Source organism: Elephantulus edwardii, unplaced genomic scaffold, assembly GCF_000299155.1.
Source record: "Elephantulus edwardii isolate Elephantulus edwardi_28Jun2011 unplaced genomic scaffold, EleEdw1.0 scaffold00015, whole genome shotgun sequence".
In the NCBI taxonomy this organism is placed as follows: domain Eukaryota; kingdom Metazoa; phylum Chordata; class Mammalia; order Macroscelidea; family Macroscelididae; genus Elephantulus; species Elephantulus edwardii.
The window spans coordinates 17,991,190-18,014,303 of record NW_006399765.1 but is presented as its reverse complement, the minus strand read 5'-3'; the positions used below and the strand labels follow the sequence as shown (position 1 = coordinate 18,014,303).

Sequence of the window (23,114 nt, the reverse complement as noted above, 5' to 3'; positions counted from 1 at the left end):
ATGATATCTCATAGTTGTTTTAATTTGCATCTCTCTTAGGGCTAGGGATTTTGAGCATTTCTTCATGTGCTGCTTAGCCATCTGAATGTCGTCTTCGGTGAAGTGCCTGTTCATATCCTGTGCCCATTTTTCTATTGGATTATTTACCTTTATCTTGTTGTGGTGTGGGTTGGGTTCTTGCTTCCTTTACTTGTATGTAGCCTTGATCATTGGCCTTGGACAAGTCATTTAAACCCTCCGAACCTCAGTTTGAAAGAGATAGATATAATAATTGAGCAATTAATAAGATAGTGTTGTGCACAGCATTTGATAATGATTATTTAGTTATGAAAGAGATAGAATAATTGAGCAATTAACAAGATAGTGTGTGCACAGCATTTGATAATGATTATTTGGTAAGTATCTGGTAAGTGGTGGCGCATTGTTATAATTTTAATTATAATTATCATCTGATTATACGTTAACTTTCTGAAAGTTCCTCCAGGATTTACGAGGGTTCTGTTTTCTTTCTCTCCTCTCCTGTCCCCTTTCAGGTGGAACTCCATGTCCACTTGGATGGAGCCATCAAGCTTGAAACCATCTTATACTATGGCAAGTAAGTCCAGAGGTTAGATGTAACTTCCCCAGGAATTGGGTGGTATCCAGAGGCCAATTCCAGGCTTGCCCTATTCCTTCCTGTTTCTTTGTGGGAATCCAGCTAGTTCCTGCCTAGGAAACAAAAGGTTCTATGGGGATAGGGAGACCTAAGCTATGAGATGGAGACCCACAGCCCAAGTCTTCTGTTTTCAGTTCTGTTGACCCTGTCTTCTTTTTTTTTTTTTAAAAAAAAAGAGTGTGTGTGTGTGTGTGTGTGTGTGTGTGTGTGTGTGTGTACCATCAAATCAGATCTGAATGGTACAGGAGGAATTTGTCCCTCCTTCTCCAGCAAAGCATCTGGTGGATTTGAACTGCGTGCCTCTGGAATTACAGTGCAGCTTCTTGCCATTAGGCCACCAAAGCTCCCTTGACTGTCTTCTTACTGTCAGCTGAGCCAGGCCTGAGCTTACATGCCTTGCCCCTGTGGACATGCACGCACGCGCTCGCGCACACACACACACACACACACGCACGCGCAGAGGAGAGATGGGAGCTCCCAGGGCTGAGCTGATCTCTGGATCCTGGCACGTTGAGAACCTGTGGCAGGTGACACACAGGAAGCTGAGCCCGTATCCTGAGTGTCGTCACCTGTTCAGCACACTTAACAATCTGCCACCTGACGGGAAGGGCCTTCCCATCACAGTCTGCTGGAGGGAGAGAAAGGCTCAGAGAGATGAAGACAGCTGTCCAGGGCCACACGTGTAAGTGGAGTCAGGCTGTCTGATCTCTGAAACTTCTAAGCATCTTGATCAGGGACACGCAGAAGCACCTCCCCATCCTTGGCCCAAACACTTGCTTCTTCCTGGTGGCCCACTTCCTGCCTCTGCTCTCACTGCATGCTGGAGGCCAAAGGGGTCCCCAGCTTCCTTCGGTGAGGATGTGCGTCCCCTTCCTCCCAGGAATCAAGGGCTCATAGCACTTGAGAGCAGGACACTGGGGACCAGTGGACTTGCATCCAAATCCAGACGACACCATTTCTTCATTGTGCTCTTAGCCTCTGTCACTTGAGAGTAAAGCTAAGGCCTTCTCACCAGAGCTGGCTGGGAAGTGAGGGGCCCTCCTGCCCTGCCCTCACCACCAACAGGCCTGCATCGCTCACTTGTTTGAAGACTGACCTTGGAGGTGAAGGGATTCAGCATGGCCCTCGTAGTCTTGGGCAGCTCAGCTCTGGACCCTCATTTGAACTCTGCTCCGTAAACCGGCATCCTGTGAGTTATCTAGACACCTGCCACCCAGGGCCACGGTAGAGGATCCAGATAGAATGAGGGACAAGTGTGGAGCGGAACCTCAACCTTCTAAAACAAATAAACAGAAGCTGGACCTCCTGGACTGGCCGGGGCAGGAGAATGCCCTGAGAGTCTCCCTAAACCTGGGGTGAGAGCTGAACCTGTGGCCGCCTTCAGCTCATTGACAGATGGGCTCACAACACGAAAGCTCTCGCTTTGTGTACTGGGTTCCCCTGTGAGCCCGGCCCATGAGCAGCTCCCACAGAACAAAGATGAGACTGTAAACGGGCAGGAACATGGTTAGATGGTTGATGGAAACAGAACAACTCAAACAGAAAGAATGAGAATGTTCACACACTGTGCTGGACGTGAGTGATACTGCTCAATGAGTTGTGTTGGAATCGTTAAATGGAAACCTGAAACGCTGTGTAAACCCTCGCTGCCAACACAATATAGCCCTGTTTTAGAGGGAGAAAGAGCTGGACATCTTGGGATGTTTGCCCAGCTCTCAGGGACATCCCTTCTACCTCCCAGAGAGAATTCGAGCAAATGCTTCTCTCCATCTCATCATACCTCTGATGATCTTCTTATACCCCAAGAAGCAGCCATTGATTTAATAGAGAGCCCTAGTGGCAAGAAGCAGTGCTGCAGTCCCAAAGGCACATGGTTCGAGGCCGCCAGCTGCTCTGTGTGAGAAGGGTAGGAAATCTCCTCCTGTGTGGTTAACTGCCTCTGAAAACCTGCTGGAGGGTCAGCTATGGGTCGGTTCTGACTGTGGTACACACAACAATATGCACTGAATACCGCTTTTTTTAGTGTTTTGCTTGAGTTAACTTATTGAATCCTTAAGACCACTTGGGACGTAGGTAGTGTTGTTGTTATGTGCTGTCGAGTCACCTCCAACTCATAGTGACCCTATGTACAACAGCCCTGAAGCCTGCCATGTCCTGAGACAGTCTCACTGACTCAGACACATTCAGCCCCCATTGTCCAAGTCACTGTATCAGTCTAACTCATCTAAGATCTAGTCTAATTTATCTAAGATCTTCCTCTCTTGCACTGTCCCTCCACCCTTCCAAGTATGATGTCCTTCTCCAAGGGGTGGTCCCTCCTGGCCATGTACCCAAGGTGTGTGAGTTGGCGCTTCAAAACCCTAGCCTCCAAGGAGACGCTTGGTTTCACCCTCTCCAAGATGGACCTCTTTGTTTTCTTGATGGTCCATGGTGTGTTCAATACTCTTCTCCAGCATCATAACTCAAAGACGCCAATTGTTCATCTCTCCTCCTTAATCATTGTCCAGCTCTCTGATGCATAGCAAGTAATTGCAAAGACCATAGCTTGGATCAAGTTAGTACCCCCATTTTACAGATAAGGACACTGAGCTGCAGACACGTGTACAACCACTTGCTTAGAGAGCAGAAGCTGAGTCAGGAACCCTGGTGTTCTGGTCCGAGAGTCCATGGCCCCGTCCAGGCCATCCCACCTGCCCGGTAGAGGTTTAGGTCAGGTAACACACAAAGGCCTGAGCTCAGGGCCTGGCCCACACGACTAAGTGCTGCGTAAATGGCACTTGGTGACATGCTTATTATTGGGTACAACGTTAGGCCTCAAGCTGAGTGCGGGCCAGGCCTTCGTGGCCTATCTGTCCTGTCCTTTGCCCACATCCAGCCATCAGTCACTGCCGCGGGGCCCCTAATGAGGAAATTAGGATATTCTATCAGGGAGCGAGATGGGATCTAATCTTGGGGTGCTCATTAAAGGGTCATAGAACACTCATTAGTGGGAGCAGGAGCAGGGAGTGTTTTGGCCGAGGGAAATGGAAGGGACGCCCTGTGGGGCTGCTGGGCGGCAGGTTTCTTACGCTGCTGTGGCGTCTCAGGCTGACTCAGGGACCCGAGCGGGACCCAAATATGGGTACCTCTGAACCCTCACCTACATCTGTCACCCCTTCTCTCACCCCCCCTTAACTCTGTCCTCCCCACTTCTTTCAGTTCCCTCTGAGGCTTCTCTCTGCTCTTAGTCAAGTCGGCTTCACAACAGCTTCAGCTCTTCACAGCACATGCTCAGTGTGACCTGTCCGAGCCCCATCCTCACGCCTGCCCTGGGCCACCTCACTGCTCACTCTATTGCAGTGGCATCTGGGCTGGTCCCCATGTCCCCCAGCCACTGTTGACACAGCTCTGTACTCAAAACAGTGCTCTTCAGATGAGTCTGGTCAGAAACCTTTTCAAATCCCTCCCCTGCTCCCCTCTCATTTAAGCCCAGAGCCAGTCTACATGGGGCCCCCAGGTTCCTACAAAGCCTTTTCCCTCTCTGCCCTCCTCTTCCTCCCTGCTGAGTCCTCTCTGGGTCTTTCTCTACTTAGGAAGCACAGAGAGGCGAGCTCTGGTGGCCTGGCGAGCTCTGGTGGCCTAGTGGCAGGAAACTGCACTGCAATCCCAGAGGTGCACGGTTCAAATCCACCAGATGCTCTGCTGAAGAAGGAGGAACAGTCGCCTCCTGTACCAGTCAGATCCAATTTGACGATACACACATAAAAAAAAAAAATAACTAAAATTAAAAAAAAAAATAAACAGGAAGCACAGAGAGATTAGATACCTTCTCCCAGGGCTGCACACCCTTTAAGTACCAGAGCTGGGATTCAAGCACGACTGTCTAGTTTTAGAATCCATTGTGTTCCCATAATAATATCCTCATTTCATCTTCCTTGTACCCCTCAGAGAAAATATCTGTGTTTCACTGCTGGGGGATGATAAGGTATCTGGGGACATCTGCACAGGGTGGTGTGGTAAAAAAGGAACTTCTTGGCATCCTTTGCCTGACCCAAAGCCTGGGCCTCCCACCCCATCAGCTCTAAAGCTGAGCTCCTTGTGGGGGGCTCACCCACTAGGATGGATTGTGGACGGACGGGATACCCCCTCCCCCGCTGGGGGCTTTGGTGAGGACCCCTGAGGATGAGAACAGAGCTCAGCCTGAGAAGCCTCCACTTGGACATTCACTGTTGCCCCCTGTGGGATTGGTTCTGTTCGTCTTCTAATTCCCCCCATCTGTTCCCTGCCTGCAGCCGGGGTGAACCTTTCAGCAGGTAAATCACTCGGTGCCACACCCCTGCCTAATGAAGCTCTTTCTGTGGCTTTCCCGGTGTTCCCAGGATACATCCCAGCCTCTTAGCACTGAGCCTGGACCTCTGCAGCCTGGCCTGCCGGCCTCCTGGCTCATCCTCCTCCTGACCCCTTGCCGCTGACCCTCCAGCTCCCTCCTGCCTCCCTGCCTGCAGCCCTGAGCACTGCTCATCCCCGGCCCGTGTCCTCCTCCTCCCCCTCCCCCTCTCCCACCCGACCCCTCTGCATCAGTGACCTCTCCTCCAAGATCCCCTCCCTGGACACTCAAGCCAAATCGTGTGTGGACTGCTGGGTAGGCTGGTGGGCACTTGCAGGGCCTGGGCCACGGGCAGGGATGGAGGCACACTCAGAGCTGTGACACAGGTCCTGTTGTTGTTGTGGACCACAGAGTCAGAACCGACCCATAGCTGACCCTCCAGTGTGTTTTCAGAGGCAGCTAATCGCCCGGGAGGAGATTGCCCATCCTTATGTAGTGGACTTTTTAATGTTTACTAAGAGAAACTCTTCAAGGGCTAGCACACATTGAATTCTGATTTATTTGACTATTTCTTCCTCTCTACTTCCTGTCCCACCTTGTGGATGCCTGAATACTTGAACTTCTTGTTGCAATCTTCTCTTTTCTTAACTTCTTGCTCCCAGGTTTCATCTCACTGTCTTTTTGTTCTGTGTTCTGGAAGATTGATTCAGCATCTGCCATGCCTTTAACTGTATCCTGAGTGTTGCTGCCATGTTGTTGTTGTTGTTATATGCCATTGAGTCACCTGTGACTCCTAGCCCTATATACAACAACCCTAAACCCTGCTCTATCCTGTGCCAATTGTCTCTGACACATCTACCCTCATTACCACAAGCACGGAATCAGTTCGTCTAATTAAGATTCTTCCTCTCTTGTGCTGTCCCTCCACCCTCCCAAGCATGATGTCCCTGGTCTTGCCTTGCAACATGTTCAAAGTATGTCAGATGAAGCTTCAGAATCCTTGCCTCCAAGGAGCAGCCTGGTTTAACCCTCTCCAGGAGGAACCTGTTATTTTCTTAGCAACCCATGGTATATGTAATACTCTTCTCCAACACCACAAGCTCAAAAGCATCAATCCTCCTTCTATCCTCCCTAGTCATTGTCCAACTCTCTGATGCATAGCAAGTAATTACAAAGACTATGGCCTGGATCAGGTGCACCTTAGTCTCCAGACTGACACTGTTGCTCTTCAGTTCATTGGAGAGGTCTCTGACAGCAGACTTTCCCAATGAAATTTGTCTTTTAATTTCCTGGCTGCTGCTACCAAGAGTGTTGATTGTGGACCCAAGCAAACTAAAGCTGTTAATAATTTCAATCTCTTCACCATCTATCATGATGCTGCCAGTTGGCTCAGTGGTGAGAATCTTTATTTTCTTGATGTTGCGCTTCAATCCATATTTAAGGCTGCAGTCCTTGACCTTCTGCAGCAAGCTCTTCAGACCCTCCTCAGTTTCAGCAAGCAGGGTTGTGTCATCTGAATAATGCAGACTGTCGATGAGGCTTCCTCTAATCCTGATGCCGCACTTCTCCTCATAGAGCCCAGCCTCCTGGATAATCTGTTCTGCATATAGAATGAAAAGATATGGAGATAGGACACATTCCCGGCACCCACCCTTCCCAATTTTGAACCATGCGGTGTTTCCTTGACTCTGTTCTGACGACTGCCTCCAGGTCCAAGTATAGGTTTCTCATAAGTACAATCAAGTGTTCTGGGATTCCCAGGCTTTTTAAAATTTCCAAACAGGAGGTCTGGCCATGTAGTCAGTAGAGAGTTGAGCTGCTGCCTCCCAGGTGGCGTTCTGAGGGAGAAGGACGGGCTCTCTTCCCCTGTGTGATTTTCAGCCTCTGACAACCTCTGGAGGGTCAGCTGTGAGCTGCTTCTGACTCATGGCAATGAATGAGTGTGGGTGACCTCCTCCCTTTTGTTCGGAATGTTCCCTTTTAAATGAAGGCGTCCTGGTTCTACGTTAAGGGTGCGGTCTCTTCTCGTGTCCTTGAGGATGCTCCTTGTAGGGATTTCTCTGAAGCTTCTTCTGTTCTCTGCATTGCTTGCATCCCAGTGATCCTCTCTGTTCTCCCATCCTGGGCTCTGTCCCTAAATCTACAGTGTTTACGTGGCCTCCTTGACCGCTGCTCTTTCATCTCAAAAGTGGGAAAACAGGTGCAGAGTGATGCCCTGGGCTGGGGCAGACTTGGCAGAGTTAGAGAGCAGAGGTGGCAGGTAAGGGCGAGACTTCTGAGCTGGAGACAGCTCACCTACCTGCCAGGCTCTTTCCCAGCATCCTGGGATGACCAGGGCTCTCTGATGTGCTGGCCAGACTGAGGGTGGAGGAGGGAAGTCTGGGCGTTGGCGCCTGCCCCGGGTATTGTGATGCTGCAGTTATTGCCCCTGATAACCCCTGGCCTGGCCCAGAACCAGCTGGCCCTGCCCGCTCCTGGGGTTGAAGAGGAAGTTACAGGCTTGTCCTACCATTTTCTCTTGTCTCAGGAGTTGTGTGTGAACATTGACTTCTGTTTATTTTCACACACACACGCACACACACACACGCACACACACACACACGCACGCACGTGCGCGCATACTCCCTGTTGACTTGTCAGTGTCTGGAGGCATGAGGTGCTGGAAGGATTGTTCCTGCTTTGGCCTCAGTTTTCCCATCTGTCCAATGGGAGCAGTTGGGTTGAGAGCCCGTTTCGTGCCGAGGTCTGGAGGTCTGCGCATGTGCCTGATGCATCCCTATCACTTTTTGTCCCCAGGAAGAGAGGGGTCACCCTCCCGGCCTACACAGTGGAGGAGCTGGAGAAGATCATAGGAATGGACGAGCCCCTCTCGCTCCCGGGATTCCTGGCCAAGTTTGACTACTACATGCCTGCTATCGCGTGAGTGGTCCCTCACCCCCAGCCCTGAGGCTTCTCACTGAAATGGGTATTTTGTGGGTTTTGGTTTTTCCTTCTGGACAGGGTTGAAACGCCGCCGCCTTCTATGGAGAAGTGGCAAAGTACAAGGGTGAGGAGAGCATCTTGCTAGTACAGGAATTCCCCAACTTAGAGCGGGGTTCTGGTCCAGCAGTTTTGTCCTAAGTCAGTTCTCATATAAGTCAAACACCTCACTTTCCTCCCCCTGTTTTTATTACTGAACCCATATTTTTGTTGCCTTCATTATTATGTTGCCTCTTATTAGAAGTCTCTTTATAAATGTGGTCCTTATATGTCTTTGGGGGTTGGAACCATTACATTTAAGCTCATTTTAATACATAGAAGAGTACACAGGCCATTAAAGTGTACTCTGATGAGGAAGAGTTGGATGCTGTTGGCATTTGTGGTCACGCCGCCACGTGTAGAAGGTTCTGGATTGTCTCTGGAATGGAGACGGCATTTCTAGAGTGAAGATTCCCGAGAGCTGACTGTCTCTTCCTTCTCTATTCCTTTTTTATTTCTCCTGGTGTCTTCTCCCTGCATTCTAAACCTGCTTATCGACTTGAGCTGAGCAACCAGCATTTGGGTCCGTGTCCTGGAGCAACTGAAGCTCCTGGTTCTGTTTTTAAAATGAAACATATACATCAGTATTTTAAACAGTAAAACATAACATTGAACATCTGCGAATGAGTAACATCGACCAATGACAGACTGTAACCCTGTACGTAGGACATAGTGTTAATATTAATAATGTTAATATTAATGATGCTGTTGTTAGGGACCATGGAGTTGTTTTCAACTCACAGCAACCCTCCCTGTACAACAGATCTGAACACAGTCCCACAGCTGGCAATTGTGGGAAGCAGGATTTGGTCCATAGCTGAGCCCCAGGGGGCCTCTCCCACCCCAGAATTTCTGGAATTTCCTGTCTGTCTGCCTTTTTCTTATTTCTGTCTCCTGCCAGCCATCTTCCGTCAATCAACAAGTATTTGAGCGGCCACATGTCCTAGGCTCTCTCCCCTCAACTGAGAGCCTGCCCTCCTGAAGCCTACTTTCTAGTAGGAGAAGCAGAAAATCAGCTGGTGGAGAAATGATGTATGAAGCCAGGTAGACATGAGCAGGATAGAGAAGAATAGAGCTGGAGGAGGGAGAGGGAATGGCGGAGGTGCCATTTACAGGAAGGTAGTCAGGGAGGGCCTCTCTGAGGAGGTGATGCTTGAGCTGAGGTCTGCGTGGAGGAGGGAAGATTTGACAGAGGGCTGCAAAGGCAATGCCATGACAATGAGCCTGCTGGGTTTCCAAGGCGCCTGTGACTCAGTGGAATGGAAGAGGGAGGGGAGGTTGGCAGGGCAGACACTCCGGCCTTGGGAGGAAGTTGTTGTTGTTGTGTGCCATCAAGTCAGAACTGACTCCTAATTGACCCAGCGGCTGTAAATAGCAGAAGAGCCTGTCTTTCACCTGAGGAGCAGCTGGTGGATTTGAACCACCTACTTTGGAAATAGCAATGCAATTCCTTGCCCACAAGCTCACCAGAGCTCCTGACAGCTTAGAGTAGAAGCAGCACAAATGTTTCCATTTCTGTTTTTGAAAATGGTGTGAGCCACTGTGTGCGGAGTTCCAAGGGTGAGGAGAGAGGCAGGGTTGCCAGTCAGGGACAGGGAATGGTTGAGCCACAGTGGGGCAGGTGAGGGTTGGAACAGCCTCTGGAAATCAAGTTGGACATAATCTCTCACTTGCCTGATGTCCGGGTCTTCCTCAGCGGGGGCCCCGAGCTCCGCGCTGGGGGTGGAGGGGTTACAGTCAGAGATGAATGTGATCCACCCGGGGGCTGGGAAGAGCCTGTGGTCCCCGGAGCTCCCAGGTGACTTGTGGGAAGGTTGTCCCCAACCCATTCTCCTCTTCCTCCTCCTCCTCCCAGGGGCTGCCGGGAGGCCATCAAAAGGATTGCCTACGAGTTTGTTGAAATGAAGGCCAAGGAGGGAGTGGTGTACGTGGAGGTGCGCTACAGCCCACACCTGCTGGCCAACTCCAAAGTGCACCCCATCCCCTGGAATCAGGCTGAGTGAGTGACGACAGGGAGGGGCTGTGCCTGGGGGGTGTGTGCTATGGCCCCACCCTGAATGAGACCCCCAGGCCAGACAGGCCACGTCCCTGCCCCAGATAGAACTCTGTTCTGGCCCCATCTGGTCCATGGCCCTAGAAGGGTGGGATTTAAGGCTGTCCAGAGATGCGGTTCCCACCGCTGCCCTTGGGTTTATGCTGTGACCTTGGGTGGAAGCTCTCTGCTGCATCCTGTCGCACAAGCTCCTGGGCCTGGACTCCTGCTGTGGTCAGATGTTAACTCCTTCACTCTGGATTTCAGGGGTCATTGTACTGACGCTTTACATTAAATTGGTCAGGCTCTTTCCTGCCCCTCAGTGCACCCCGATGGGGGGTGGCATTCAATAATTCTGCCCCTTCTGAGCCATGAGTCTAATATTTGTGAATAAGAAGGTGGTGTCCCCAGGAGCCTCTAAGAGGTTCAGACCAGGCAGGAGATGAGCAGTGCTCTCCACCTGGGTCACCCACTCCCCCACCCCTGTTCCTTCCTGGTGCGCAGGCAGCTGGGAAGGGTGTGTCCAGGGCTTGGGCTATCTGCCCACCTTCTTTCTTCTTCCCTCTGCCTTTTTTCCTGGATCCCTCTTCCCCTTTCCTCCCTGCCACCTGCCCAGATCTATCCTTTCAACCTTCCCTTTGCCTCAGGCCCATCCCTGCCCTTCTCCCCACACAGAGGGGACCTCACACCAGACGAGGTAGTATACCTCGTGAACCAGGGCCTGCAGGAGGGCGAGCGAGACTTCAAGATCAAGGCCCGGTCCATCCTGTGCTGTATGCGCCACATGCCCGGTGAGTCCATGGACCATCTGCCTGCTACCCTGACCTCCAGCTGCCATTAGATCTGGTGATCTGGACTCCCCCTCTTCTATGACACCCTCCAAAGCCACCCTGCTGGTCAGGCTTAGAACTTCCTGGTGGCAGGCCTGCTTCCCCCGGGGGGGGGGGGTGTGTGTGTGGCAGTGACAATCACATGACCTGTGTTGTTGTTCGGTGCCTTCACGTTGACTACCTCTCACCGGGACCCTGTGCACAAGAGCTCTGAACGTCACACTGCCCTGCAGCGTCCTTACCACCTCTGACAGATTCAAGTCCATGATCACAGTCACTGTGTCATGTCACCTCTTTCTCTGACCCTTGTCCACCTTTGTCAGGGTGAGCTCTTTTCTCAAGCACCGGCCCCCTCCTGACAACATCTCTAAAATACGTGAGCTGAAGTGTCGGCATGCTTGCCTCTCAGGAGCATGCTGGGTGCACTTCCCCCCTAGGCAGCCCTGTTTACGCCTTTGGAGTCTGTGGGCCGGGACCTCCCGGAGACTCCAGACCAAAAGCATTGCAATAGTTTAAAAATCTGAGCCAGGTTCTCTGATTGGCTCAGTCTCCCCTGAGGTCCTGCGGGCCTGGCCTCCTCCAGGCTGGGCCGCAGAACCTGTGGGAAGTCCCATTTCTCACACTTCTGAGAGTGTCTCTTGCCACTGACTCTGATGAGATATGTGGCCTTGACCTTCCGGAGTGGGGCAGCCCCACTGTTGGCCCTAGGCAAGACACCTCCTTGTCTGACTGCAGTCACATGTCTCACAGAGCTGCTTGACATTGCTCAGTCGAGGACCCGAGAGAAGCCAGCACAGGGTTATCACCACCCCCCACGGGGAGTACAGAGCCCCTGGGAAGCGTCCTCCTAGAGAGGACCCAGCACAGGGCTGTAACCACCACCTATGGCGAGTGCCGAGCCCCTGGGAAGCATCTTCCTCGTGCTCATAGCCTGTGTGGTAGACTGAGCACCGCTTGGCCCCCCTTGACAGCTGAGGAAGCCGTGGCAGAGGGAGACAAATCCTCTTGACCCTCGGTCAGGAGGGCACAAAGACCACAGAATTGATCCCAGGGCTTCTGACATCAAGCCTGCGTTCATTTGTGTATTTACAAAATATTTCATGATGACTGATGTGCCGTCTGTTGCCAGACCCTTTAGCATCTCAAGGGAGAGATCAGTTGTTGGTTTTATTGTCAAACCACATCCTTTGTCTCCTGCAGTCTGTGGGCTTCCCTACCCTCTTCTGCCGATTGGGGTGCACCCACCTGGAGGGCTCTGGTGGGCAAAGGAAGGGAGAGACGGGCTGGCCCTGCCCAGTGACTGAGACTAGGGCCTGCGCTTGTCACGTTATGTGCTGGTGTCACAGGACCAGGCCTGACCTGGTAGGGGTGTGAGGGTCCCTTGGACAGAGGGAACACCAGGCTCCAGGGAGCACCCAGCCAGCAGCCTGTGGTGGCGGGTCTGCCCCCCTGGCCTTGACCTTGGGGTGGAGTGATTAGGAGAGCCCAAAAGAAGGTCATTCAGCAGCACTGGTGACAAGACCAAGGAACATCTTGCCCACAGATTGGTCCCTTGAGGTGGTGGAGCTGTGTAAGAAGTACTGGCAGCAGACGGTGGTGGCCATTGACCTTGCGGGAGATGAGACCATCAAGGACAGCAGCCTCTTCGAAGGCCACATGAAGGCCTACGAGGTGGGCTCCCTGGGGAGAGCGGGAGGGACCCTGGTGAGCCATTCTTGTCCCCCTGCTGTAGGAAAGGCCCACACATGGGAATGGTGAGGTCTCTGGGTTTCTGAGGACATGTGAGCCAGGCTGGTGTGGTTCTGTACAGAATCGATTCCCACCCATGGTGGCTGCACGTGGCCGACCAGAACCGCCCTGCCTTCTTTAGGCTGCATCTTGGCAGAGCACTGCTTGGTCTTCCTGCTGCATCACTGGGTGAAGCGAGGTTTGAACCGCTGTAGTCTGCATCCGGGCACTTAACTGTGATGCCACCAGGGCTGTCAAGTGGAGAGCCTGGTGCACAGTGGAGAGCCTGGGGGATGCGGGGATGGGTCTGAGCCAGCTTCTGCCTGGGAGTTGCTTTGTGACTTTGGGTGACAGGCCGTTGTTCTGTGAGCAGCACGGCCAAGAGCAGAGTGGCTCCAGGTGTCTAAGGGTCCCTCCAGCCTGCTCACAGGCCTCCTGTGGGGAGGGCACACAAGGCAGGGGTACAGGGCGCTCCACACTCTGTCACCTTGTCCTTGGTCCTGCTGCTCACCACCTTCCTGAGCCTGGGGAACACCACTCCCCTGTACGATGTGGCTGTCACCTGTGGTTAACATGTATGCACGTCTACCCAGTGCCTGGCACAGTAACGAGCCAGTCCTGTTAGCTGTCTTTAAATAAGGAGCGCGGTTAGGGGGGCCCTAGGCTCCTAATGAAGGCTGACAGGCTGGACCCCCTTGTTCTGCTTTGGTAAAGCCTGGCTGCCTGATGAGCCCCACTTTGTCCGCAGGGCTGCTGTGAGAGGACCCCCACTTTGTCCTGCAGGGCTGCTGTGGGAAGACCCCACTTCGCAGGGCTGCTGTGGGAGGACCCCACTTTGTCCTGCAGGGCTGCTGTGGGAAGACCCCACTTTGCAGGGCTGCTGTGGGAGGACCCCACTTTGTCCCATGGGGCTGCTATGGGAGGACCTCACTTTGTCCTTCAGGGCTGCTGCGGGAGGACCCCCCACTTTGTCCGCAGGGCTGCTGTGGGAGGACCCCCACTTTGTCCCATGGGGCTGCTGTGGGAGGACCCCCACTTTGTCCCACGGGGCTGCTGTGGGAGGACCCCTACTTTGTCCCATGGGGCTGCTGTGGGAATACCTCCATTTCAACTCCAGGCAGTGGAGTTTACATTTAAATATTCAGAAACGAGGACCAAGTGCACCACCGTGTTAGCCCCAGCTGGGCCTGACCACAGAGGTGGAGGCTGGGGGACATTCGGGCCTGCGACGGAGTGAAGGCCAGGCTGCCTGGGTGCAGTGACCTGGCTTTCCCCTTTCAGGAGGCCGTGAGGAGCGGCATTCACCGGACCGTGCATGCTGGGGAGGTTGGCTCTGCCAAGGTGGTCAAAGAGGTGAGGAGGCGCTGGCCGTGGGCCCCTGCCCCCTGCTCCCCACCGCCCGTACCTGCCCTCTATTCTGCCTCTCTGCAGGCTGTGGACCTGCTCAAGACGGAGAGACTAGGCCATGGCTACCACACCCTGGAGGACGAGGCCCTCTACCAAAGGCTGTTGCAAGAAAACATGCACTTTGAGGTGAGGGAATGGGGGGTGTGGGGGCTGCCGAGATCGCAGGAGCCAAAGGAGGGGTCCTGGGGCGTCAAAGAAAAGGGCTTTGGAGACAAGGATTCCATGACAGGAGGCCCACAGAGACCACGGCAAGGATGGGCTAGAGCGGGTGAGGTGTTGGGGGTCCAGTGGGGTGCCCATGTCAGCCACAGCCACACGCCTGCTCTTGCAGGTCTGCCCCTGGTCCAGCTACCTCACAGGCGCCTGGAAGATGGGGACCGAGCACGCGGTCATTCGGTGAGGCCCGACCCACTGGGACACCCTCAGTTTGGCACAGGGAAAAGCCACAGGTGGGGAGGAGATTCGGATGACGGTACTGAAGCTCAGAGATGGGCTTTGACTCGACGGAGGTCACCAGCTATGAAATGGACTGGCAGAGCTGGGCTTCAGTGGAGTGCCCACTGGCCTGAGGGCAACTGTCATGGTCCCGGGTCTCCTACTCTGCCTTACAGGCATCAGGAAGGCCAGTGTCCCCTGCCCACATTACACACTCCTGGCCCTGGGGACCTCCTGGCACTTGTGAGCCTCCACCGCTCCCCCCAGAAGGTCTGCCACACTGCAGTCTTGTCTCCAGGCCTGTGTAACTAGGAGGCTCTTGTCTGCTTCAGCCTGTCCTGTGACCACGGCCCCCAGGAGGGCACAGCTGCCTTTCCCAGAGCCAGGCCAGTGAACCTGGGGTCTGTAACGTGCCCTGCCCACGATGCTCATCAGGCTGTACAGTGGTGGCAGGTGCCAGCTTGTGAGAAGGGAAGCAGCTTGGGCTCTGGAATCCCAAGTACATGGTCCTGAGAACTTGGAAAGTTCTCGAAGTGTTTTTAGAAGTGGAGTATGAGGTACCTGTGGGATGTCCAGGTGGAGAGGCTCATGGGCTGGAGAACAGTCTGTGAATCATCTGCCCAAAGATACAGTGTGTGAAGGTGAAGAGATGATCCCAGGAGATATGTGGAGAGAGAGGGTGGAACCGGCTGGGGCAGGGGGGAGTGACATTGGAGGGACAAGCGGAAGAAATGTCAGGTAGGAGCAAACCCAAGTAAAGCTTCTGAGCAGTCAAGGCACGAGGTACCAAACAGTCAGCAGTACCAAATGCTGCTCCACTGAAGCGTGAAAAAGAACCAGGCCAAGTTCATTGTGTTTAACAGGATGGTGGCTAAAGGTCTCACAAAGACATCCGGGAGAGCCTGGTGAGCATCGTGGGCAGGGCACGTTACAGACCCCACTCCTCGGACTGCTGCCAGTGGAGTGCAGGGGCTGAGGGGTGGGAGCAGACCCTTCTGCCTTTGCCCAGCTCCACAGCTGCACACTGCCACTGCCTGCAGCCCCGGTCTGGGCCTGCAGAGACGCGGGCTTGCATCTCATGGCACAGTCTATCTTGAACAAGCCACCCAAGAATTTGTTTCTTCCTCTCTCATGAAGATGAGAGTTTCCAGGTCTAGGTTTACCAGGACACTCAAAGTGGGTGAAAGTGCAGAAACTGTTTGCAGGAAAGTAAAGGGAGCCGTGTCTCCTCTCTCCCCGCATCCCTACCCAGGTTCAAAAATGACAAGGCTAACTACTCACTCAACACCGACGACCCTCTCATATTCAAGTCCACGCTGGACACTGATTACAAAATGACCAAACAGGACATGGGCTTCACTGAAGAGGAGTTTAAGAGACTGGTGAGTAATGTGAGCGCCGTTGGCATTGACCCTGAGCCCTGGAGGGTCCCCTTCTTTCCTGACCGGCCTGATGGTCCGAGCCGGGGGCGGGGGCTTCTGAAGACAAGGTGCCAGTTTGCTTGATCGTCCAAGGCCAGCCAGGGTGAGAGGTCTTTCAGAGGGACCACTTTGGGCTCACCTCCTGGTCTAAGACCTGGTTTATTTTTGGCTTGGGTCAAGTGACCTTGAACTCTGAAAGCTGTTTATTCTCTAGAAAGATACGCCCAGCTAGGAGATATTTCCTGTGTTTCAGACTATCCCATAGGTCGCAGGCTGAAGCCTGGCCTGTGTAGTCGTGGGACCCGAGTCAGTCCCCGCAGGAAGGTCTCCCAGGCCCCACACTCCCACACCGCTGAGGTGGAGAACTTTTTTTGTCACTCTTAATGGTCGAGTGAGCGTCACACCGAGAACACGGAGCTATGTGGTCTCTGCTCGGACACCTGCTGCTGTGGGCCTCACATGCCCGTCCCCTCTGAGCCTCATGTTTGGGGACAGTGGCTGCATGATACGGCCGGCTTTCAGTGTCTCTGTTCTATGCACTCTGGTCCCATGTTGCCTTTGTTGGCTCTTCTAGAACATCAATGCGGCCAAGTCCAGTTTCCTCCCAGAGAATGAGAAGAAGGAGGTTCTGGATGTGCTGTATAAGGCCTATGGAATGACGGCGCCGGTCGATTCAGGTACGTTCCTGTCCAGCTCCAGAGCATCGCCCTGCCCGGGGCCCTGGACTGGTTTCCAGTGGGACCCCCTTCTGGCAAAACACCCGTCCTCTCTGGGTAGCACCAGTGCTGTGTCGTCAGGCTCCATGATGGGTTTATCCTCTGTACAACGCCACCCACAAGGGCTGATGAAGGCCTTGGCAGCCCCGGGATGTGGGGGTGCAGGGAGAGACCTCTAAGGTGGCTGGAATCCAGGGGCAGCGAGTTGGGCGCAGGTCCCAGCAACTCGTTTCCGGGTCCTCATCTGTATGGAGGGTTCCTCTCTGGCTCTGATGTTCAATGATTCGGGCCAAGTCCCAAGCACTATAAACCACCAAATCTTTGTTTCTCTGCCCCAGCAAGTAGGGCTACAGCCCCAAGAACACCATGGCTACCGCTGAGTCTTGCCTTGTGGCTGTGTCTGCCTGTGCCAAGTCACCGGCATTCTCCCCTTAATTCCTTCCAGGAAAACCGTGATGTCGGCAGCTAGCTAAAGCTCTGCACTCCTGTGCGCCTGTTTCGCACACGCGTGTGCCTCGGCGTGGCCACACGGCTCTGCTCTGATTATGTGCAGTGGGCTGGGACCGGGGCTGATCGGCTTGGTGGAATCGGAAACCCTCCTCCTCTGATGATTTATGCTGAGAATCTGGTGCTCAATAAAGATACTGGTGTCTACTGTTGTGGCTAACGTTGTGTACACGTGCTGTGGTGGGTGGTCTTGGTGGGGTGAGAGTGGAAGGGACCCGAGTTTTGGCAGCAGGACCCCCCATGGGTCTGTTGGAGGCTGAGATGGGACTTCAGATGTTGGGTGCCCAGGTAACAGCACCTGCCCTCCCCTGAAGAGAGAGGAGGTCTCCTGATGAGCTGTCTGCTTAAATGGCCCTAAACTCTACCTCCTCTGGGCTTCAAAGGGAAAACCCTTCCCCTGGGTCCCTGGAACTGGGCTGGCCCCCGGATGGGCTTGAGATGGAAAGAGGACACTCTGATCATTGGATTAGCGCAGTGACAGCCTCTGTGTGCACCTGCATCTTCTTTTTAAAAAGGAAAAAAAAATATTATTTTTTGTGTCTGTACCATCAAGTCAGATCTGACTGGTACAGGAGGAGATTGCCCCTCCTTCTCCAGCAGAACATCTGGCAGATTTGAACCGCATACCTCTGGGATTGCAGTGCAGCTTCTTGCCACTAGGCCACCAGAGCTCCCTTGCCCCTGCATCTTCTGGTGTTTCACACTTGGCCTTGTTGGCTGCCTGAGGCAGGCAAGGCCCTGCTTACTGTGATGAGCTGTAGAAGAACAAGGCTCCACTCCACCATGGCTGGTTGTTGGAGAAATAATCACGAGCCGGTCACTCAACCATCTGCGTTTATTTCCCAGATACGAGGTGCCACTTATCTTGTTGGTCAGATAGGTTTGAGCACAGAATCCCTTCCCTACATGTGGGTTGGCAGAAGGGTGCATAGATGGCCAATGGACTTAGCTTAAAATAGCTTCCAAATAAAAGGGAATCGATTGTCAACTCTCTCCCTTTATGGGGGGAGGGGGGGGGAAGTATCTAAAAAGTTTAAAAGTACTTTTTAAAAAAAGGGATAAGAAGGTCTTGTCCCCGAAGGTCGGGGGTGGGGAGAAGGGGCTGGTGTTGGGATGTGGTCCCTGCCCAGGCCTCCCATGGAAAGGGAAGCCTCTCTGGCAGGCAGGGCCCAGCCAAGTCCCAGCACCAGCTGAATAAATAACATCCTGCAGTTAGCATCTGGAGAGAGGACTGGGCGCGGGGAGCCCGTGGGGAGGGCGTGGGGAGCCCTGGTGGGGCAAAGGGCTTTCCCAGGGCAGGCCCTGTGGCCACTCAGTCTAGCCTGGGGTCTGGGGGGCAGGCTCTCCAGGGACACAGGGTTCAGAAGAGGCTCCCGAGCTGGTTCCAGGGCTCCCCTTGATGAGGGACAGCAGGTCTCTCTACCTCCTCGAAAAAGGTCAGACTCAGGACGAGGGGCTCCCGTCGCTGCTCTCGGGCTGGGTGCTCGCCGCCTTGTCTGGGGTGCTCGCCTCTGCCTGTCCTTCTGGAAAGGAGACAAAGAGGTGGTGTGTACCCAGGTGCATGAGTGCAGGGCCCAGCCAGCTTGGGGGCAGCACTGGGGCAGGACAGGAGCGGCCAGAGGGAACCTGTGTCCGGTCTGTAACATTATGGTACACAGTAAATGACACACTGCTGTGTCATTTGTTCTGTGCTGTAGAGTCGGGACGGACTCATAGCCGACCCCCGACCCTTCAGTGAGGTTTCAGAGGCTGTGAATCACATGGGAGGAGAATGCCCTTCCTTCTCCCATGAAGCTGCTGGTGGATTTGAACCACATGCTTTTGGGATTGCAGTCCAGCGTCTTACCACTAGGCCACCAGTGCTCCCAGAGCAGTGTCATTATTCAATTAAATCTTAACGGTGAGGGAAGAGATGGCTCGGCACAGAGGCTCTGGAAGGTCCCCAGAGGGACAGGGTGACTGCTGAATCCCCAGGACCTCGGGGCTCAGTGAAGAGCACTGCCCTAGTGGAGTCAGCCGAGTGGGGTGCAGGGTGCAGCCTGTATCAAGGCCACAACGTTCTTGAGGCCGTAGGGGAGGCCTGTGGGTGCTGACAGTGTATCCTGGGGGACGGTCTCCCACAGAGTGTGTTCTGGTAGCCCCCACACTTCTCCCCATGCCCACCTTGCTGGAGACCTTGGTGGCACACAGGGTGGGAAGAGGTGAATCAGGGCACGGGCCTGTGTCCCTGCACCCAGATTCCCTCCAGCTTTGCTGCAGACAGAACACATGGGCCCTGCCAACCTCCAGACCAAGTACAGGAGTTAGGAGGTGCCATGTTCACTCCTGGGCCTTCTGGTTCAGGGCCCCGCAGGCAGAGTGACGATCGGGTCAGTTCCTACAGGCTGCACTATGAGGTCCTGGCCTGGGGGACAGAGCTAGGCCAGTGGCATGACTCTCACTTGTGGGTGACCTGTGACATCCGGAGCCCCAGGGACACCTGCCTGCTGTCCTCGCACCCTGCGGGCTCAGCTGTTCCAGGAAGGAGGCGAGCCAGGCCCCTCTGCCCAGCTCTGCGGACTGAGGAGGGGAAAAAAGCTTTTCCCCTGCAATCCAGCAGCAACCCAGGAGCTCGGGTGCGGGTCCGGATTCAGATGAGGAAACTAAGGCTCCGTGGGCTTGGAGGTGGGGAGGCAGGTTTGCCTGGATCAAGTAGAAGTGCTGTGCCTACTGCCAAACACCCAGCAGTTCTGCCACTAGACTGAACTTCTTCCAGTTAAGCGCCCTGTCAAGGGTTCTAAGGCGAGTATCAACATTACCTCATTTGGCCCTCACCACAGCGTTAGATGTGGGGCTAGTGGTCACGAGCAGTGTGGGCAGGACCCAATGTCTGGAGGTAAACTCTGCCCTGACAGACTCCCTCACCCGCACCCCCCCCAGCACCCTCTTGTCCTGGAGAGCTACCTGCAGCCCAGGGTTGGTCCTAGAGGGATCCCCAACCCATGAGGAGTCTGACGCACCAGACTGGGCTTTGGACACATTTTCCCTATTTGGCCTTGAATCTCTAGCTCTGCAGGAAGGGCCGCCGTCTCTACATTCCCCGGTAACCTCAGCCCTGCCGTTCACGTGCGGTGGGGCCGCAAGCAGATCTTTTCTTTCTCATTTCTGAGAGCCTCTGCTTCCATATCTACAAGGCAAGAGTGGCCTCTCCTCAAGGCGGCTCTGGGTGTGTGCTGGGCATGTGTGCAGACTGCTGGCACGTGGGCACGGCTCCAGCAAGGGCTGGACTTCTCTGTGCCAGCCCTGGCCTCTCCCACGACCCTTGAGCCCCTTCTCCAAATAGCATTCAGGGACTCCCTGGGGCCAGCCTCTGAGCTGCGTGTCTGCGGTGACAGCCCTGGGCAGTGCTGTCCCCCCTCCCATGCTATCCGGGTTCCTCTCTCATTCTCAGGACAGCGGGTGGAGGGCGGTGGGGGAAAGCACTGCTCCCTGCACAAGGAAGCATGTGTGAGACAATGACGATTTGACAGGAGTGTTTACATGAGGAGCCCGCGGGCCTGAGGGCCAGCAGGCCAGGCTTCCTGGGCAGGCTAAGACCTCTCCCCCTTCCCTTCTGTAGATCTCTAAAAAGAGACCCCTGGGGCCCACGCTAGGCCTGAAGGAACTGAATCTCTAGGGCAGCACCTGGACTCTATTCCCCCTCCCTCAGTGAGCCCGCTGGACTGAGCCTGGTCCAGACGGGCGTGGGAACTGCTAATTATGGGGTCTCCCGCCAGCCTCCCCCACTGGCGTTCCACTATTAGTGATTCACTTCTTTGTGGTGAGCCTTGTTCTTTTCCTTAGTTTCCTCTTTAACTGTCAGTCGCCTGGCAGACAAAAGGGATGCACCTGGAACACTCCCCGCAGATTCTCAGGCTGGACGAGGGAGGGGAAAGGCCAGTGCGTCCCAAGCGACCACTGCTGAGGCGCAGACACAAAGCTTCCCAGAGCACAGGGGCCAGGCCGGCAGAGCAGCAGGGGCCGCGAGCAAACACGACTACAGGAGCTCGCGGGTGCCCCTGGCTGCATGCCCGGCGTGGCAGCTGGGCTTCTGGTTATTCAGTCAGTGACTGGACCCCTCCATCACATGCCAAACACCGCCAGGCACCGCGGGCACGGGCACAGACGTGGGTCCAGTGCTGGAGAGGCCGTCTGGAGGAGGGGCACTGGGAGTTGACAGAGGCCGCAGAAGGAGGTGCTCCCCCTCTGAGGGGCAGGCCTGGCTTAACAATGGCTTCTCCACTGAGCAGAGGCCGGGCCTCCAGGGATGAGCTGGAGCAGACAGGAAGGAGGGATGGAGGGAGCAGGGGCTGGGGCACAGCACTCTCAGGGCACGGGGCGGGGGCAGCCTGGAGCCACAGGGTAAGTAAGGCCCATGGGGTTCCAGAAGGCTAGTACGAAGCCGGGAAGGCTGACAGCCTTCTGGGGGCCGAGCTGGGTCTCTTTGATGGCTCTCTGCAGGAAGCCAGTTCTCGAGGTGCCACTGTCCACTGACTGGGCAATTCTGGCCAAACTACCCAGCTTCTCTAGGCCTCAGAGGGCTGGTTCCACACTCCCTACATCACTCTGTGTAAACTCACAGGTTACTTCTGGCCAGCAATGGTCAAGGGCTCTCAGCTGGGGACAGACAGGGACAGACCGCATGGTGAGGTGGAATAGAGGACCCTGTACACTTAGGACCAAGGCTTCCTCAGGGAGGGGCTAGGACTGGCCAGTAGAGCTCAGAGCCTAGAAGAGGACAGATGGGGAGGGGTTCCAGGCAGCAATGGGGCAGGAAATGCTGCATTGCCCTGTCTACTCCCTGGTGCCTGTGGTCACCAAGCACCTATGCTGTGTCCCAGACAGGACAGGGGACCCTTGTCCAAAATGATGCAGGTCAGGTAACTGGGCGATGCCATTCAGCCTTCAGGAAGGGCCATGTGAGGGGCTGGAAGGTGAGGAGAAGGAGCCGCCATGGTGGGCAGGAGATGCAGAGGTGGGGTGAAGGGTCCTGAGGGGAGCCTCGGGCTCTGCGTGAGGATCAGCCCAGGGGCGTGGCAGGAGTGGGGGAGGGGATAGTACCTGCATGGGCCAAGTTCTCATGCTACTCCTGGGAACTCGGGGGTGACCCTGCCTGGAGGAGGGAGTCAGAGGGTCACAGACCTATGCAAGGCAGTGGAAGGACGCTGTGACAAGGTCGGCTTCACTCTGGGTGTGATGTCCCTGAGGACCCTGTGAGAATCATGTCAGAACAGGGCAGGAGAAACCAAGCCTGCGCTCTGTGGCACAGGCCGGATGGGAGGGCCAGGGCGGTGTGGGGAGGGCCGGGGTGGGTGCGGGGAGGGCGGGACTAGTTCTTGCTGTCGGTCAGGGGACAGCTGAGGAGCCTGGGCCAGTGCGGCTGGGGGTGACGTGGGGACCCCAGCATGGAGGCAGAAGCAGACCTGTGAGTGGACTAAGCGGGTGGGGAGCGGGAAGCCAGGATGACCACCTGAGTGTCCCCTTGTGACCTGAGATGTTCCTCCTTGCCTTCTCTTCCAACATCTGCCTGGGATCCTCCCCGACCAGAGCCCTGGAGCCTGGCCCAGGGTCTGCACCACGAGAAGGGTGAGCATCTGGGACACAGAGGCCAGGCCTGGAGGCCAGCAGGCACACCTGCCCCATGCGGAAGTACAGAAGACCCACCTGCTCCCTCGAGGGCCAGCTCGCCCATGTCTCCTGCCAGCTTCCTCACACTCACGGCTTCGGAGTCTCCCTGGATGTCGGGCACTGCGTTCCGACGTCCTGTCCGGTCACAGGAGATGAAGTCCGAGTAGGAGGACTCGACCTCCATCATGCCTGGTGCATCGCTCTCGGGCCTGTGGGGAGGACAGGGGACTGAGGGTGAGTCCAGACACAGTGCTCAGGGGCCTCAGCCTGCTCCTGAAACATCAGTGAACAGAGAGCAGAGTACCCAGGACCGGCAGGTCACCCCCAATTCTACCTCCCAGTCACCCACTGCCAATGATGTTAAAGAACATCCTTTCAGTCTCTCAGCTGTCACAGTTAACACCGGGCGTCAA

The 23,114-nt window shown here is 55.0% G+C and overlaps 2 protein-coding genes across 2 annotated transcripts in view; one reads left to right on the top strand and one right to left on the bottom strand.

Annotated features, from left to right (window-relative positions):
• The window catches only part of ADA (adenosine deaminase), a 39,381-nt gene extending 22,743 nt beyond the window's left edge, over positions 1-16,638 (top strand). Inside the window, exons 4-14 of the mRNA XM_006881724.1 lie at positions 534-595; positions 7,758-7,880; positions 9,835-9,978; positions 10,687-10,802; positions 12,385-12,512; positions 13,851-13,922; positions 14,001-14,102; positions 14,308-14,372; positions 15,664-15,793; positions 16,407-16,509; positions 16,610-16,638. Coding sequence (XP_006881786.1) covers positions 534-595; positions 7,758-7,880; positions 9,835-9,978; positions 10,687-10,802; positions 12,385-12,512; positions 13,851-13,922; positions 14,001-14,102; positions 14,308-14,372; positions 15,664-15,793; positions 16,407-16,509; positions 16,610-16,638 — 1,074 coding nt within the window. The remainder of the gene's footprint in view (positions 1-533; positions 596-7,757; positions 7,881-9,834; positions 9,979-10,686; positions 10,803-12,384; positions 12,513-13,850; positions 13,923-14,000; positions 14,103-14,307; positions 14,373-15,663; positions 15,794-16,406; positions 16,510-16,609) is intronic.
• Positions 16,639-18,498: 1,860 nt separating this feature from the next.
• Positions 18,499-22,888, bottom strand: PKIG (protein kinase (cAMP-dependent, catalytic) inhibitor gamma). Its single transcript, XM_006881557.1, has 2 exons — positions 22,738-22,888; positions 18,499-18,578 (listed from the first exon to the last, which is right to left on the bottom strand). Exons 1-2 carry the CDS (start codon positions 22,886-22,888, stop codon positions 18,499-18,501), a joined length of 231 nt encoding a protein of 76 aa, XP_006881619.1.
• Between the last annotated feature and the right edge of the window lie 226 nt (positions 22,889-23,114).

Coding starts and splice junctions, on each gene's coding strand:
- PKIG (XM_006881557.1), bottom strand. CDS start 22,888: ATGATGGAGGTCGAGTCCTCCTACTCGGACTTCATCTCCTGTGACCGG. Junction 18,579..22,737: donor GCTGGCCCTCGAGGGAGCAG/GTGGGTCTTCTG, acceptor TCTCCTTTCCAG/AAGGACAGGCAGAGGCGAGC.